The 18,003-nt window shown below is 40.8% G+C and overlaps 1 protein-coding gene across 1 annotated transcript in view; it reads right to left on the reverse strand.

The window, feature by feature from the left end:
* The window catches only part of ARHGEF28 (Rho guanine nucleotide exchange factor 28), a 128,850-nt gene that overhangs the window by 79,935 nt on the left and 30,912 nt on the right, over window positions 1-18,003 (reverse strand). Inside the window, exons 3-6 of the mRNA XM_084305513.1 lie at window positions 17,449-17,596; window positions 15,271-15,561; window positions 4,537-4,720; window positions 2,477-2,657 (exon numbers count right to left, since the gene is read on the reverse strand). Of these exons, the coding sequence (XP_084161639.1) occupies window positions 2,477-2,657; window positions 4,537-4,720; window positions 15,271-15,561; window positions 17,449-17,596 (804 nt within the window). The remainder of the gene's footprint in view (window positions 1-2,476; window positions 2,658-4,536; window positions 4,721-15,270; window positions 15,562-17,448; window positions 17,597-18,003) is intronic.

Here is an 18,003-nt window from a genome sequence, read left to right on the forward strand (position 1 = left end):
TGTGGGTTTAAACTTTTTTGAATTGCACAGCCCCTGAGGGTTTCCAGTGAAGGCAAGATTACTGCACAAGTAACTCAAGCTTACTAACAATCCTGTTTGCTTTAACTTTTCCATTGCTCTTTTAGACTTGCAAGGAAAAGTGAAGCCACAGCTAGGGAGTGAAAAACATAAATGAGAAAGATCAGGTTTTGTTGGTATGAATAAACAGAAAATTAGCTTCTGCTGCTCCCTTAGCCATCCATTTCACACACACAAATCCAGTGCTGCTTGCCACCATAATCAACACAAGCTCTTTCTGTTTAGTCCATGACTTTTTCTGACTCAAACTGAAAATAACAATGTGGGCATTTATACAGTCTCAAAATACAATAAACTAGATTTACAGTCTTGGGGCTGAATGATCAAGTACAGCAGTAAATTCTAGCTCTATTTTAAACAACTACATATCTAGAAATCTCTGACACCCACCTTATGCTTTGGATCCAGCTAAGGGCTGCAAGTCATTTATAACAGAAGAAAAAATAAATTTACTTTATCTTTTGGATATAATACATAGTCTAAACATGACAGTTTGATTGCCTCCCCACAGACATTTCAGGATGGCACCTGGTCTATCGAAAATTAATCAAACACTGTGACCTTCCTAATTATTCTGACTTATTTCTGTTTTAATAAAAGAAGTACAACACTGATGCTGGGATGGACATAGGGTCCACACAAAGAAGTATTTAGACTGCTGCAACTACAGGAATGAGCAAAAGGGAAAAGCACAACTGAAAGCCGATGGGCTTTTTTCTTAAAGTACATAATTTTGCTACCTCAAAGAGTTTTTGTTTCTAAAAGCTGTGCAAACATCTAACATAGCACATTTTCTTATTCCATTTCCAATACCACAAGAAGAACATGGATTTGATGAGTTTAAGAAAAAGCCAGCGATATAAATAACAATGCATTCCTCATTACAGTCTTGGTTTTGCTACTGGGTTTACTACCGTTTCCATGGGAAAACCACACAAATTGTAGGTATTCTGCATGCTACAGAGTAACTTTTTTTTTGTATGTGAGCAAATCAAAATCTTGGCAGTAAACACACAAGATTATACACAAGAGCTGTACAAAAAATCACACCTTTAAGTTTTTGTGTTAAACTTAACGAGTAGCTTATGTTCTAAGTTATAAGAACATGTATAATATAACAAAAGTGACTCAAGGAAAATAAGGAATGCTGAAATTAAACAAGGAAAAGGAAAGTTAAACTTTAAGACCAGAAAAAGAGAAAAGCCTGACTATTTTCAGTGTCTTTTCAGCTAACTAATTTTATGGCATGAGCTAGAACTATGATTGAGACATGCAGTCTCAATCCAAAATTATAGGTGAGCACCTGCACTGCTATTTAAAAACTCAGGTTTCCAACTCCTAACCTCCTTTGTTTACTTAATTTTAAGCTTGTCCTGAAGGTATCACAGTAGTGCTCCAGACACCTTACAGCAAAATAAGACCCAGTGCACCATAAATTCCTCCACAGCAAAAGTCCATAATCTGTACGTTCTTGCTGTGTATAATACACTGGGGTTGGTACTGTGAGAAACTAAGTTGTGTTTTTGCAGTAGAGAACTAATCTTCTGTATTCCAAGGTAGTTGTGTAGTCATAATAAGGAGAAATGCTAACTAGAGAAGTGGACAGTAGAAGGCCTCACTGTTCCAAAATAAGATAAAAGCTTGAGAAAAACAGGATGAGCAGTTTGAGAGCAGTAAAACAAAGACCACAGGTTCTCAAAACATAAAAATGGAAAAAAAAGGAGAAAAAAAAAAAAAAGGAAAAGGGAGAAATTAATGGGTTGAAGAAAAAAAATGTACTCATATGGTATAGAGGAGCGTTGAGTAGCTTGTGAACCTGTAGTACTTGGGCAATGAGGTGATCAGGCATCGGGTTATAGGGAACAAAAGGATATGATTTGTTTACTAAAATGCGCTCCTGATTGACAGGATGTCTGCCATTGCAATCGCAAATGAAACAGCTTCACAAAAGATCCTGTCTGAAAAAAAATATTGAGATTTTTCTCACAGTACATGGTAAGGGCTCACAGGCATTACACTGGTACAAAGAAAAATGGAACTAAATTAAATATTTCAAAGTACCAACATGAATACAATGGCAATGTAATCTAAGAGACAGAGATTTCAGGGGGAGATATTCACCAGGAAGTCCACAGCAAACCAAAAACAATTTGGAGTGTAAACAAAACTTTGATAAAGTTCTCAAAATCTTTCACTCTCTCCAGCTTCATATACACGGTGAGCTGCATTTACACACCGTGGAAGCCCACAGCAGTAATCCTTCATTACACTAGCCATGGGTGAAAGAGGCAGCTTCAACTAGAAGGCTATTCAAAAAAAAACAATCCAGATTGAAGAGCCCACAGCAAGAAATGTGTGAAGACAACCTGTGAGCGCCCTGAGTTGGGCTGGCACCCACCTTGCAGAGCAGGGGTCTGTTCATGAAGTATCTTCTGAAGAGCCTCACGTCCGACTCCAGCAAGTGCTTTGCAGTGTGGTCAAATGTCAGCGTCAGGGCTGATGACGAACGAACAAAGCGCACGCAGGCATCCTTGCCGATCTCCACTCTGGAAATTTCAGGTGAGCGGCTGCCCTGGGAACTGGAAAAAACACACTCCTTGAGCCAGGGCAGATGCTCTGTGCGCAGCTAGGGTGAAAATACAATCGCAGCACCGTTCCCACTCCCCTGCAGTATGGCCTGCCAGCATCCCAGCACACTCACTGCAAAATCCTGAGGCAAAAAAAGCTTGAAACATCCACTGAAAACACAGCTGGGCAAACAAATACTTACCAAGGGCTCCTTTCAGTACTAGGAAACTTCTAGCGATTGGCATGGAAAAAACAAAGACTGCTCTAGAAGTGGTGAGTGGTTAGTCACTAATAAAACAAGCCAGTGAGAGCAAGCTGTGACAATACCTATTTCTCCTAATTGCTGTCAATTAGCAGTAGTACCTTTTCCTGTTACCGTTGCCATATATAGCAGTAGGACATGACTGGCAGCTAGCAGATTTGTTATCCCGTCACAGAGAGTAAAACAGAAAGTGTCTCAAGGGAGTACAGCATTGTTTGGACATTACAAACAATTCATAACATAATGTACCATACTGCTCTTTCACGTATTTTCTTCAGACAAACTGAAATGTGCATAATTCTCACATCAACTATACACTGCACTGAACTGGGACTGAGCAAGCCTCACTAAGAAAAAAAAAAAAAGTAAAGCATTCAAATTCTGGCATATTTCCCCATATTTGCAAAGAAAACCAGCAGTAAGAAGGGCTCCTGGCACTGAGCATTTCGCACTGAGAGACACACACATCAGGCAGAACTGCAGGTCAGTGCAAGGGAAACTCTCGACAGCTGAGGTGTGCCAGAAAGCACTTGTCCTTGAAGTCATCTGTCAGCCTGGAGGAAGTCTGGTGAAAACACAATCATCACTGCAGTGCTGGGTGTGCTACCCTCTCCCTTGATTACAACCTGAGACTTTACAAAGGCCACAGTCACCCAAGGCCTTTGTGAAAGTCATGTCTCTGCACCTGTGTGCCCCTCCATGTGCATTTTAAGGGATGCCTTTACTTGTTAGCAGCAGGTTTGGGCCCAGCTAAGCCAAGGCCTTTTCAGCTTCCCATGCTGCCCTCCTAGTGAGAAGGCTGGGGGTGCACAAGAAGCTGGGAGGGGACACAGCCAGGACAGCTGGCCCTGGGGGGCCAGAGGGGTGTCCCATACCACATGGCATCATGCTAGGCAATAGGAACAGGGAGAGAGGGCCTGGGGGTCTGTCACTGCTCCGGGTCTGGCTGGGCATCAGTCAGCAGGTGGTGAGTGACTGCATTGCACAACACTCGTTTTATGCACATATTTAATTACTATTATTATGCTCCCTTCCTTTTCTGTCCTATTAAACTGTCTTTACCTCAGCCCAAGCGTTTTACCTTTTTTTTTTCTGATTCTCTCTCCCATTCCACTGCAGGGAAATGAGTGAATGGCTGCGTGTTGCTGTGCTGCCTGCCAGGTTAAACCACAACAAACTCCTGTCAGACAGGTGTGTTCTCTAACAAGTCCCGGAAAAGGAGTACTTGTTATTTAATAATTTCCTTTTACCTCTCCCATGAATCCAAAATTATGAAATGCCAGAATACAAACTCATAAGGCTACAAATTAACGTCAGATGCTATTTACACAACAGCCTGAAGGAAAAAAATAATAATCCCTAACTGAATCATGGCAATAGCTTAAAATCACAGAAGTGCATTGTTGATACTAACACTATTAATGGATTTGCAAATGCAATGAAGGATACACATCATAATCTTGCTTTACTTGTAAATAAGTGCCACTTGAAGTGGTAATAAAGACAAGAAGTAACAGAAACCAACACAAGATAGAATCATAGGCAAGTCTTTTGAGAAAAAAATTACTTCCCACATCCCTTAACAGATGAAGAGTTTTTCAGGAGAAACAACAAACCATTATACTCACTTTGTGAAGACCTCAACAAGTTTGGAGTGCCCGTTTTGTACAGCCAAATCTAATGGTGTTGCTCCATCTGCATTAGGTAATGTTAATGCCACTGACCCTCCAGGCTGGGCTGCTAAGAACTGGGAGAGTTCAATCAAGCCTAATTTCATCACAAGATGGAGAAGAGTTTCCTTCTGTGTAGGTTCTGAAAAACACAATAAACAAATAAAATCATAACTACCAAAACTGGTATTTTGTTGGCTTAGAAACATCAAATTAAACTTTTTTTACGCTGAAGCAATAGCTCAGCTCAGGTTCAGACCCATGGAAGTATTTAGGCAGTATTATTTATTAGGCAGTATTATTTATTAGTATTATTAGGAAGTATTATTTATCCATCTTTCACCGAAATCAATAGAGTTCAGCCCTTAATTGTATCTGTAGAGCTAACCCAGGATATACAAATACCATCTAAGTCCAGGAGGTAAAGAAAACACTTTGAATTACATGATTTCAATACTTCTTTCTTCATGTATAGTATAGCATTCAGCACAAGGGATGTCCCAATATATAATACAGAAGATAGCTGAGGTAATTTCCCAGCTGCTGTGCACAGCCTCAGCAACACAAAACATGACAGCATGGCTAAGTATTTATTTTATTTTATTTTACTGTAATTAAAGTTTGTGATTTTTCAGGGAGCCTGCTTAACAGCATGCTAAGACATCCGTAGTGGTGCAGTGTGACATAAGCTATCACACCTGTGGGTAAAGCATGCAGTTCTTGTGTCTCTTGTCTTGTCAATAGTTCTTGTGTCAATAGTTCTTGTGTCACTTTTTGGAAAGGTGGCCTCACCCACCAATTTCTCCTCTTTACTTTTTAACACAATCATCAAGTTCAACTGAGGCTGAACCTTAAAATAAAGCAATAGACAACATGGACTAAATCATGTGATGCTGATTGTCATTCACTTGAGCCATTTGCTTGACTTTATTCAAAGCAAGATTTATCTGTCTACATACATTTTCAAACACAAAGCCTCTAGTTTAAGGGTAATAAATGAATATTAGCTCAAGTGCTACTAAACATATTCCTTACATCGGTATTTTGGTATGAAGCTAAATATTAGGGTGTTTTGACAAGCACTGACTTGGGACTGGACTGCTGACTTGGGGCCCCAGCTATATGTAATACTTATGGCTGGGCTGAAACTAATGTGAGATGCAATAATTACACAGTTTGATATCGAAAATACACCAAGGAACTTTTCCATATATCAAATCTAGCACTTTTTCCTAAAATCAATATATTTTTGAGCTTGCACAGACAACAAATCACGGCAGAAAATTGTGTTTATGCTTTTTTTTTTTTTTTTTTTACATCAACTGTGCAAAATACAAACAGCAGCATTTAAAATATATAGCATAACCATAAAACAAAATCTGTTTCTTATCTAGGGATCATCTACACACCCATTTTTTCCAAGGAGAGACCTATCCTAGTTCTAGTGCCATCTGCAAGCCCACACATGCTAGCCCAGGCTTTCAAAGCCTCTGACCTCTTTTCAGTCCACCTAGTCTGAAACACACTGCATAAACAGCTATGTTTCCAGAAGGGAAACTAAAGGATGTATCAGAAGAAAGAAAAAGTGGGAGGAAAAGGTTTCTCAGAAGAGCATCAGTGAAGAACTTGGCTCCTTTTGCTTATCTTCCACACAGACAAGCTCAAGAATAACCAGGAGGAGGTAGCATTAGAAACTCCCTTCTCTCTCCTTTCTGCTCTTGGGGAAAATGTTCTCTGCTTCATCCCACAGCACTGCTGCATAGCTAAGGCCAGGGCTACTGTCTCCTCTGCAGCCTGTCCCAGGTGCAGCAAGGGATGGCTGCTGCACATGGCCCCTGCCTGTGTGGGGTTTTGCATGTAATGCACACAGAGCTGTGCTGATGTGGGTGCACAGAGCTGATGATATGGGTGCCAGCATATCTAGCAATAGCCAGCTGATGCTGGTTGAGAACTCAGAGCAAAATCTAGGACACATATGCCTAAAAATGAATCACCTGGTCCTGCAGGGTCTGGATGACTCACTAAGACAAGTGAAGGTGAGAGCCTCAGAGAGAAGCTTCACAGAAACCCATGTAGTAAGCATGTGGCTGGCTAAAGTCAGCCCACAGGCAATACAGAACATTAGAATCTCACTCCAAATCACAGCTTCAAACAGTGAAACAAAGGATGATGTGCCACTTCAGAAATGGAAGACCTCCATTCAACTTCCTCCTTGGCCAGATGGGATGTAGACCCACATCTTCACACTTCTTCAGGTCACCCCCCTTCAGATGGAAGCACAGCCTGTCTGCTCCATTAACGAGTAATTGAAAGTGGCTCACCAACTATGCAGAAGGAAATTCAAGGGACGCAGGGCAGGAGGAGACCACAAAAGCAGCAGCCTGACTCTACTGCAACAGAGCATGGCTGGGAACCAGACATCAGTGTTTCCATGTCTGGCATGCTTACATTTACACCAAGGAGTTATGGTTTCCTGGAGATGCCCAGGAAATTTTGTGGTATAAAACACAGTCCCAAGGCCATATTATGCGTTTCCAGACTAAAATATTCACTAAAGCATGAGCTTTCAGAAGTGCTCCTTGCTCTTGAGCTCTTAAATTACACTGAAGTCCCACTTTAGACATCATAGTAGGACTCTGGATGATTCAAATTTGGCCATTTTTTTCTACGTAAGCAACCAGTGCATAAGACCATCTAATTAAAACACATGCAAATGTTTTAACCAGTATTAAGTACACTAAGCATCTGATTATATATTAACCACACCCCAACCCTCAGATTAAAGACAGAAATATAAGGACAGACTATACTCTGAACTCCACTGCCTGATTAAAACTTTGGCCTTGGGTCACTGGGTTTCAGTGTCTATTGTAACACTGTAATTAATAAAACAAACAAACAAACAAACAGACAAAAAAGTGCACGCACACAAAAACCACAGATAAATTTACACTGGGCAAAATATGATTAGGACTTTTCTGCTCAGCAAAAAAGGAAGCCCTTAGGAAGACTCCCATAAGGAGTAGCCTAGGCAGTAGCCTACCCTAAGCTCTGACACTGCAGCAAATAAAGTTACATTTCTGGAGGCCAAATCTTAAAAACAATGTAGTGTGAATAAGTCTACCACAAAAGAACCTAGTTTTAAATTTAACTTAAATAACACTTATTAATCTCTGCGGTCTTAAAACATGACTTACAATAATATCTTCTGTTATCTCACCACAAATATTCTGGTAACTAATTTTTACCTGTCCAACCCAATGACCTTCATCTAACACTAGACTCAGTTTGCTCATGGCTACCTTAAAAGCATGTTGTAGCAGAACCAGCCTGGCAGTTCAACCAGCTGGTTTCACTAGCACTTAGTTAGAAACAGTACTTAGATCCCTCTGCAATCTTCAACTCCAAAGAGTCTTTGCTGGGCTACTCTCCTACTACTCACATCTGGCTTGCCTAGGAGCAGGCAAAACCTGATGGCGATTACTAACACCTTCAGGATACTAAAATCTGAAATATAAAGCTTAAGGTTTGCAAGATAAATAGGAAGGTAAATGAGTTCTTCCAATACAACGAAAATATTTTTCACCAAAAGGATGGTCAAACATTGGGACAGGCTACCCAGAGGGGTTACGGACCCCTCTGTCCTTTGGAGGTACTCGAAATTTGAAATTGAGCAACCTGATCCAACTCTGATGCTAGCCACGAGCAGGGGGCAGGAACAGACCACCTCCAGCAATCCTGTCCATCTAAATCCTGCATTCTGCTATGGTTCTATTTATGATTAGCAATACCAAAGGGGAGGGGGGAAAAAAAAAAAAAAAAAAAAAAGTAAATTTCTGATTTTTTTAGCAACTTTTTTCATAAGAACAGCTTCCAGTCTCAATTCTTCTCTTTTACTCTTCCTCTTCTGGCTCCTCAATGGCAGGGAACAAATGGCATTTTCCCATATTTTTTCATTTTCATTTACTCTTCCCTTGAGGAAGATTTGTAATGTGGCAAAATGGCAAAACAAATGCAATAATAAATAAAAATACCACATCAAGAAACAAAAATAAAGATGTGGTGAAAAAAAAACACAACATAATTCATTGAACTTCACTCAGCAGCCAAAAAAAAAAAAAAAAACAAAATGGAAGAAAAACAGGAAACAATGAAAACATAAGATTTCTTCAACAAATTCATATTTAAGTGGTATAAAATACCATCTTCCATCAAGACACACAAAAAAACAATTACTAACATTTGAAAGATGCAGTGCTGGCTGATTCATACAAGGTTAGATACCACAAGCAGGTGGTGCTGTAAAGGATATGCACTATCAGGACGTTGTTTTGCATCGCATCCCGGTTCTCCAGCCAAAACACCCTGTTTGAGTTACACTGAGCTGAGCCAACACAATCTGTTTTAAACATTATATAAATCCCTTTGTTCTTCCTTGCACCTGAATCTCTTCCTACGTCCAAAACAATAAACTAAAAACAAATATTTCTCTCTGACAGAAATGACTAAGCCCTTTCTGGGCTATGAATCTCATTCATTTCCTGGAAGGAGAACGAAAACTCAAGACTTGTGACTTGAAAAGCAGAGGGAGACATCAAAACAGTCTGACAAATTCCAGTTTTTCCTGGCTTCATTCTTTTATGTATTACTCTTAATTTTTTTTTTTAATTTTCCCCTAGGTACGAGTTTATAAAGAAGTCTTCTGTGCACCCCACTACTGCAGAAACATACATACATGCTGATCTCACATGGCAAATGGTTTTGTGAACACACAGCAGTGAGGCATGAAGTCAGTGCTGTTCTGAAACCTAACCCCTTTCTACTTACTAACTGGAATATCCCCTTTTTCTATTCCTCACATCATCTGCCCTTCTGTAGGGTACCTTTATCGATTAAACTACTGGATTTGGTGATCTGTGTAGATCCCTTCCAGCTGTAACTATTCCAGTCTATTTCGATACCCTTCAACCTACTTCAGACAGAGCTGGCCCAGGCCCAGGAGGTGGGTTACAACAGTCAGGCACATCTGCTGCTCTTGGTTTGGCCAAACCCAACCAGCAGCCACCAGCCTGACACTGAGACATGTTTGAGTGCATGTAGCATAGCAGGACCATAATTAGCACCAAGTAGAAACAGTAACAGGATTTACAGTGAAAGCGAGCAGGGAAGGGAAATGAAAATGTCAAAAATGCAACAGAAAACAGAACAGCGTTCCCCAAAAGCAGCCTATAAAGCAGAGAAGTTGGATACTTCAAGTCATTCTGTGAGAAACTAAGTTGTGTTTTTGCAGTAGAGAACTAATCTTCTATATTCCAAGGTAGCTGTACAGTCATAAGAAGGAGAAATGCTAACTAGATAAGTGGACAGTAGAAGGCCTCACTGTTCCAAAATAAGATAAAAGCTTGAGAAAAACAGGATGAGCGGTTTGAGAATGGTAAAACAAAGATCACAGGTTCTCAAAACATAAGAAAGGGGAAAAAAAGGAAAAAGGTGAAATTAAAGGGTTGAAAAAAAAAAAGAATTGTAAATATATGGTATAGAGGAGCATTGAGGAGCTTGGGAACCTGTAGTACTCAGGCAATGAGGAAAAAGGGGAGGTGATCAGATCTCAGGTAATAGGGAATAAAAGGCTATGATTTGTTTACTAAAATGCTCTCCTAATTGGCAGGACGTTTGCCATTGCAATCACGAATAAAACAGCTTCAGAGAAGATCCTGTCTGAAGAAAATTATTGTGATTTTTCTCACAATTCCACAAGACCTATTCCTAAAAAACAATTACAGAGCATTTATGAAATAAAATGAAAATTCTCTTTGTTTCTGAAAGAGAATTAAACAAGTATAGACACTGTTCTGTTCTCTATGAACCACAGCTATTTTTCATAATTTTATTGCTTCTACTAATAGCCTCAAACCTAATAGAGCACTCTTCTTCAAGAAAAAAAATGTAGTAGTGACAAAGCTGGCAGGAAACATTCTTGTTTCACTACCAGCACAGTTATGTCAGCCAGACAACCTGACCTCAGCCTCCCAGCAATGCCCTTAAAGCAAACTGAGACACCCTCAGCCACCTGTGTGTAATGCAGATGCCTTGCAGAGTCCACGCTCCTGCACTTGCGCACCCATTCTGACAGCCAGGGGACAAAAGCCTGAGCATGCCAAGGACATAAGAGGTGCAGAGAGGATGCTGTGTCCATGTCTGATGGGGCTGCCAGCCCTGAAAGACTGCCCTAAGCTGACCCTACTATAGGAAGCACGGAGACATCCTCTGAAGGTTATCATAGAGCATTTCTCATCCAAATGAATCCATCTCTTCTTTTCATCTTTTTTTTTTTTATCTGAACATAACAACTGTGAGAGGATTCTCCTTTTCTGACCAACCTTAACAAGTTAATTGGGATAATATTTATTACAGTTTAGCTTCCTAAATTGAGCAATCCAATTTTCAGAATGAAAATGTCCATTACAAAAGTACAATTAGCAAATAAACAGCTTCTCCACTCCTGTCCCTCTTTCCCCTTTCCTCAAACCCACCAAGGAGTACGTGTGCAAGCACAGCACCTCCACTGGGTCCTCAATTTCCCCTGGCAGTAAACTGGCTGTGGGCCAAGTGATCAGACCGTCTGACCCTTTTTTGTGAGCAGGCGTTTTCTGACATAGCTGTCTAACAGGCACTTAATACAAGTGAGGATTACCAGAAGGTTCGTGCTTTCTTGTTTCCTTTGTTGAACTTTAAATAATGTGGATAACAAGTTCTGACCTGTGCAACTGCACTAAATTCCTGAATTATTTGCAATGCTCCCTAGACAATCCAGTCTCTCTCTTTATCCAGTACTTTTTATGCCTTATAAAGGGAATACAAACACTTTTTCCAAATACCATAGCTCCTATGAATAAATTATTCTTCCATCTTTCCATCAACCCATACGTCTCTAAATCCTCATAAAAAATGAAAGAGATCCAAAAACACCAGATGGTGCAACAATTTTCTCAAGCCATGTGTCACTCAAAAGTAATTTTTTTCTAATAAAAATAGCCCAACAGGCCTGAAAACTGACAGAATCATCAGCAATTTAGTCTCACAGGCATGAGATCCTAACTAGTGATGAATGATACCACCCAAAATCTTTCATAATACTGATACTAAAATGAACATCCTGACACTGTCACGTGTCAAGACACTAAACAGACCTTCACGACAAGGAATTTCAGGGACATCAAGGACGGAGAAAGGGTCTCCCTCTCTTTTTAGCTCCCATATTTCTCCCCCAGTTTGATCTTTTTCAGGGGGTGTCAGGGAAGAAGCAAGGTCCTGGGGCAGCCTTTCATTACTTCATGGTGGAAGAGGAAGAACCTCCTTCTCCTCTTCCTCTTGCCTGTCCAAGGTCCTCCTTCCACAGTCCAGTTCCTTATCCCTCCCTCTCCTTCCCCTGCATGCACAGGGCTCCCTCTTCAACATGCAACTGATGGCTTTGCTCAGCTTCTTGGCACTGGGACAAAAATACTGGTATGGAGACAACAAGTGGGTTAGAATGTAAGTCAGTGCTTCTCAGGCTCAGGTGAAAGAGAATATGGCTGTGAGACAAAAAAAAAAAATGATTTCAGAAAAGAAAGAGAAAGGATACAGGAGATGAAGAAGAATTGTACAAATTGATTAGAAGAGACTAAAACAGATGGGCCTCATGAACAGAAAACACAGGAGAAAAAAATTGGAAGAACTATGTAGAGACTTTTAACGTAAAATGCTGAATACTCAGTTACTGTGGGTAAGCTGCTTTCCTGTCAAGTTGACTACATACACTATGAGATGACAGGCTTCCTTATTTCTATATGTGTGCACATGGCCATAACCAGTTATTTGAGCCACCCAGGCCATTCTTGCAAGTGATGCATTTAAAGGACTCCACAGACTTCTGTCCCAAAAGGCCTAGAGTCAGGACTTCTCTGGGTATGGAAGGCTCTCCACCACCTATCTGTCTTAACAGAGGCACAGAAAACTCCCCTCAAAGGCCAGGATCCATCTTGTCCTCGTTCAGCCTCAGTTTTCTTTGCTGTATCAACACATCCTTACCATAGCACTGGCAGCAACACATTTATTGTTGCTTCACAAACTCTGACAGAGGGCAGAACTACACTACATAAGGAGTGGAGGGAGAGACAGAGGGAATGACAGTCCACCCTTGGGCTGAAGGAAAAGCTAGCCAGAAACCTTTTGGGAGCCCTCAGTCAACAAGGGTTGCCAGCCTTTGCCTTCCTGCCTAGCAGGGACACCCCTTACAAGGACTTTGTCACTCTGGGAGAGGAGAGAGCCAACCACCCAGATGTAACACTGGCACTGCCTGGAAAGCAGGAAGAAGATCCCCATTTAAAGCAATGCCTGAGGTATGAATGCAGATGTGACCTGCACACATCAATGGAGAGTACTGCAGCTGGGTCAGGGCAATCCCAGACATGAGCACAGACAGGGAGAAGAACCCATTGAGAGCAGCCCTGCAGAGAAGGACTTGGGGGTTCTGGTGGGCAAAAGGCTCAGCATGAGCCAGCAGTGCACGACTGCAGCCCAGAAAGGCGGCATGTGGAGAGAGGTGATTGTCCCCCTCTGCTCTGCCCTTGTGAGACCCCACCTGGAGTGCTGCATCCAAGTCTGGGGCCCCCAGCACAAGAAGGATGTGGGTGTGTTACAGTTGGTCCAGAGGAGGGGCATGAAGTTGGTTGGAGGGCTGGAGCACCTCTCCTATGACTAAGAGAGCCGGGGCTGTTCTGCCTAAAGAAGAGAATGCTCCAGGGTGACTTTATTGCAGCTTCTCAGTATTTAAAGGGGGCTTATAAAAAAGAGGGAAAGCAACTTTTTGCTCTGGCAGATAAATGACAGAACAAGGGGAATGGTTTTAAACTAAAAGAGGGGATATTTAGATTAGGTGTTAGGAGGAAATTCTTGGGTGGTTGGTGAGGCCCTGGTACAGGCGGCCAAGAGAAGCTGTAGATGCCCCATCCCTGGAAGTGTTCAAGGCCAGGCTGGATGGGGCTTTGGGCAACCTGGTCTGTGGGAGGTGTCCCTGCGCATGGTAGAGGGGTTAGGACTGGGTGCTCCTTAAGGTCCCTTCCACCCCAAGCTGTTCTGTGATTCTATGATTCCTGGTTAGACACACACTCCCCACAAGAGGCATGAATGACCACTGAGTCTGAGCAATTTAATGTATAAATGCTGCAGTACACCTCAAAATTGACAGCTAGCAAAACTAAAAATTTGCGATTTGGGTAGCAGCTGCCCTGGCAGAGCTCTGCCTGGTACTGGCTGTGCTGGTCTCTGATCCCCCAGACTCACAACACACACAGCAGAAACTTCCCCGAGTTTCAGGCAAACAGGTAGGCATCTAGATTTGGCCAAGCATCTCTCACTAGCTCTGGTGTCCTGCTGTTACTTCTGGACTGGGCTTCAGCTGGTTTTGATGAAAAGCTTAGCGAAATCTGTGAAAAAACTACAGCTGATTTCTTCAGACTTTGAATCAAGATCTTCACTGCTACAAAACAGTAATTCCAGAATTTGAGCGATGTGAACAAATATTTACTACACATGAAAATGAAACAAGTAAATCCAATGTCTAGCCAATATTTGAATGAGCCTTGGTATTTGTTTTTACATCTCTTGAAAGAGCTATTTACAGCAGACAGACAAAAATTATCCTTCTCCTGAGGAAGGCAGTAGCAGATTTCAAGCTGACTGTCATTAAGAATTAGAAAGATTTAAGACAGGGAAAAACCCTCACCCAGAGAAATGGGCTAAGCATTGTATTTTCAGTTCCCAAAAGCTTGCATGAATCTCTCCTTCAGTTTGGCTCATATGGAAACTGCCTGTCCTCCAAATTTTAGCAATTTAAAGTACTAAGAGGAAAACAGCCAAAAGTACCAAATTTTCAATGAAAAACATGTGAAGCCATCAAGTTTAACACTGTTTCCAACCTCAGCTATAAATCAACTCAGTCTGCAAAAAAAATTACACTCTTCAGCAAAAAGTAACTACAGCTTTGTGTTTGCAATGAAACATGAAGCCAGGCAAATTTCACCTGATTTTGTTACAAAATTTTTCAATAGCATACCCTAATGTAAGGTTTCATGTATATTTTCATTCCACTTTCTATTTAAAAAAAAAAAAAATCAAAACTTGGTTAATGATACTCTCCCCTAAGAATAATCATAGTTGCAAGTAAAGCATAAATACTTACAGAACTATGATAAACAGTATGCTTACTCTACATATCCAAATGCCTACAGTAACACATTATTCTGTTTTATGACTGTATACTTCGTCTCCTTTTTGTCTGCACAATTAAAACACTTCACTTGGTTGGAATCACGGTAGAGATACTCTACTACTACAATTACTACTACAATTCTTTTTAAGAGACAACCCTTTAATCTTGTAAAAGCAGAGTCTTTTTATAAAAGCTATTTTAACAGTGAGTCAAAGTACAAAAATCTTCTGGAGAGACTGAGTTACAATAGCCACAATTATTTTTAAAACTTCTGGGCGCACACCAAATCTCTGAGTACCCTTCTCAAACAACTTTTCATCATAATCACAAAATAAAGCAGAAGGGTTGGAAACCTTCAATAAAATGCTGAGAGACTCTGCTCTGACCTATGCAGGAAGTCACCACTAGAAGCCTTCCAACCTGAAAGAAAATCTTACCACCTTCTGAGTAGCTTCCAAGGATGTTCCACGTTGATGGCAATTCTTCATGAGCAATGGCCATTGTCAAATCATTATCCAGGGACTGCAGCTCTTTTATTGTTAGCCCAAACTTATCCAGTAAAACCTTGTGACTAGTGGCAGTGATGCATTCTGTGTGATTGACCAGAAAACGAGACAGTTTGCAAGTCAGGTTCTCTCTGTAGGTGACAGGACAGCTGCCGAGCACCACAGGTGAGTATCCTCTTGTGTACATTAACACAGAGACAGAAACTTCTTCCTGGCATCCATGGCCTAAAATCATAATGTAAATTAATCATTAAAATTATATATGCTCAGAAAATTAATTAGTTTTTCCTCTTTTCTCATCCTGTAAGAGCGGTGACTACTCATCCAGAATTACTTTCTTCTTCCCTCTAGTTACACCTACTTATTGTCAGGCACCCACCAAGCATTTCTGTTGATGAACTTGGATTTGACTAGATTCTGAACTGCCAGTCCTCCAGTTATACTGATATAGTGCATTTTTAAAGCAGTCCTTCTATATGAAGGTTCTTCAACTACAAGAGAAAGAAGAGGTAACCATCTCAGTACTAAACACCAAAAATCAAAAGCATGAAAGTACCTGGATAAGAATTACAAGAGACACCCATAAAAAGAATGTCACAGTAGCATGCAACATGAACTCTGAGGAATACATCACATCTATTTATTAACACACATTTTTTAATCTACCCAGCATCTCCATGCAGGCCAAAACCTAGATGCTTTTAACAAATGCGCATTTCATACTTTTGGCAGGCTTGATTCAATGTTGTATCAACTGTCTAATTTACAACCCTGACTGTCGAAGTCTAAGGGAATTTGCCACTTAAAAATCCCACCCCACCTTTCCTCTTTCTTTGCCAACCAGGTGAGGATAAATGTCACACATCCGTAAGGTGTGCACCCTGTACTCACACGTCTTACTGGAGAGCTGCCATGACGTACTATGGGTGCAAATCTAAATTTCCTACAATAGCCTCCCAATAACTACAAGTTTATATGCAGTCTTATATCTGCAGAAGCATGTGCTTACCACATCTGCAGTTGTTTTTGAAGTGCTCTGCATTCCCTTATGTTTAATTTGGCCACTATGAACCAACAGTAACTACACCAGAGCCATATTTTAACTTCGCCTTTTATTTTCATCTGCTAATGGCCCCTGTTGAGAGCAGACAGAGGACTAAGCATTGCCTGTAGCCTCCTGTTTTTATCCTAGCTGAGAAGTAATCATTTAGTAGTGTCATTTCAGGCATCTCAGAAAAATAACCTTGCTACCCTGGGATAAGTCTAGCACTGCGTTTTCTCCCATTGTATTTCATGACAATCTTTTAGCATTTACAGACTAAAGCAGCCACCACGTAACAGCAGCAAACTTTCCCTTTTTATACTCACTGGTTACTCTCAGATTCTAAATGTCCTTTAGAAAACAAGAACAAATAACAAGTGGAACTTACTGCCTAGGTACATCATGTTTATAGCCACCTACTCCACAAATGAAAAGGTCACAAAGCAGACGATAACGACAACAGTCAGGGTTCATATTACACCAGCAAGAGGGAAAACGCCAAGGCCAAGAGAGACAACGCCAGCTGTGAGGGAGCTCAAACCCCCTCTACTTGCAGCAAGGCACCTGCAGATGATTCTCCCCATGGCTCAAGCAGAGCTCCAACCACCCCAAGCCACCACCACCTGGGTACTGCAAGCTGGGCTGACTGCTGCCTTCAGGGAAAGCCCAGACAAAAATGTAACTACAGCTTGAGAGTATTGTAGGCATTACAATTCCCAGAGGCAAACTCTAGTAGGATGGAACTGTTGAATAGAATTAAGTCAGACTAAAATCAATGAAATGCCTGAAGATGCATTTTCCTACACACCCTACTATGTGTACACCCAGGAAAGCCCTGCCTGTAGCATTGTCTGTGTCTGACACCATGCAGGTACAGATGGCTACAGAGGGCAGCATAACTTATGGCCAGTTAAACTCACACTGCATCCTAAGGACCATCATTCAATGCCTACATTTCCTCCACTACAAAGCCATAAAACAGAGTTACCCAAATCACCCAGTTATGTCCAACTTCAAAATGGGACTGCAGTATAGCAAAGAGATCAGAAATAAAAACGAGTAACACTCACCTGGAACTAGGGACTGAAGAGCATTGTCACTTATCCGCGCAGCAAACATTATGTGCCTCTTCATGGATCCGTCATAAACAAAGTAAAATTCGGCATCTTCTGGCAGGTAAATGCCTTTCTCAAATTTTGCATTTATAGTCACCTGTCCCTGAAAAATGAATATGTTGTCATAAACATCCAATAGGTTTCTCATTTTCAACACACACATGAATATATAATTCCAGTGCAAACTTTTTATAACCTTTCCAACTCTATTATACAGAGTCTGTGATCCAATGACAAATCTGAAATTTTCTACTTCCCCTTTGAAAATAATGCTGTGTTTATGCCTGTAAGGTGATTTAAAAATTTGTCTTTAAACAATGCCTTTTAGCATACTACTTTCATCCTGACTTGTGCAAATATATGACTTTTAAATAAAAATGCCTCAGAGCAAGCAAATCAATGAATCTGAGGATTTTGCTATTTACAAAGTATTCTTTGTGTTAAAAGAAAGAGAAAAAAAAAAGGAAAAAAAAAAAGTGATTGAAATAGTTTAGACTTGGTTTACAAAAG

Source organism: Netta rufina (genome assembly GCF_964035555.1).
Source record: "Netta rufina genome assembly, chromosome: Z".
Lineage (NCBI taxonomy): Eukaryota > Metazoa > Chordata > Aves > Anseriformes > Anatidae > Netta > Netta rufina.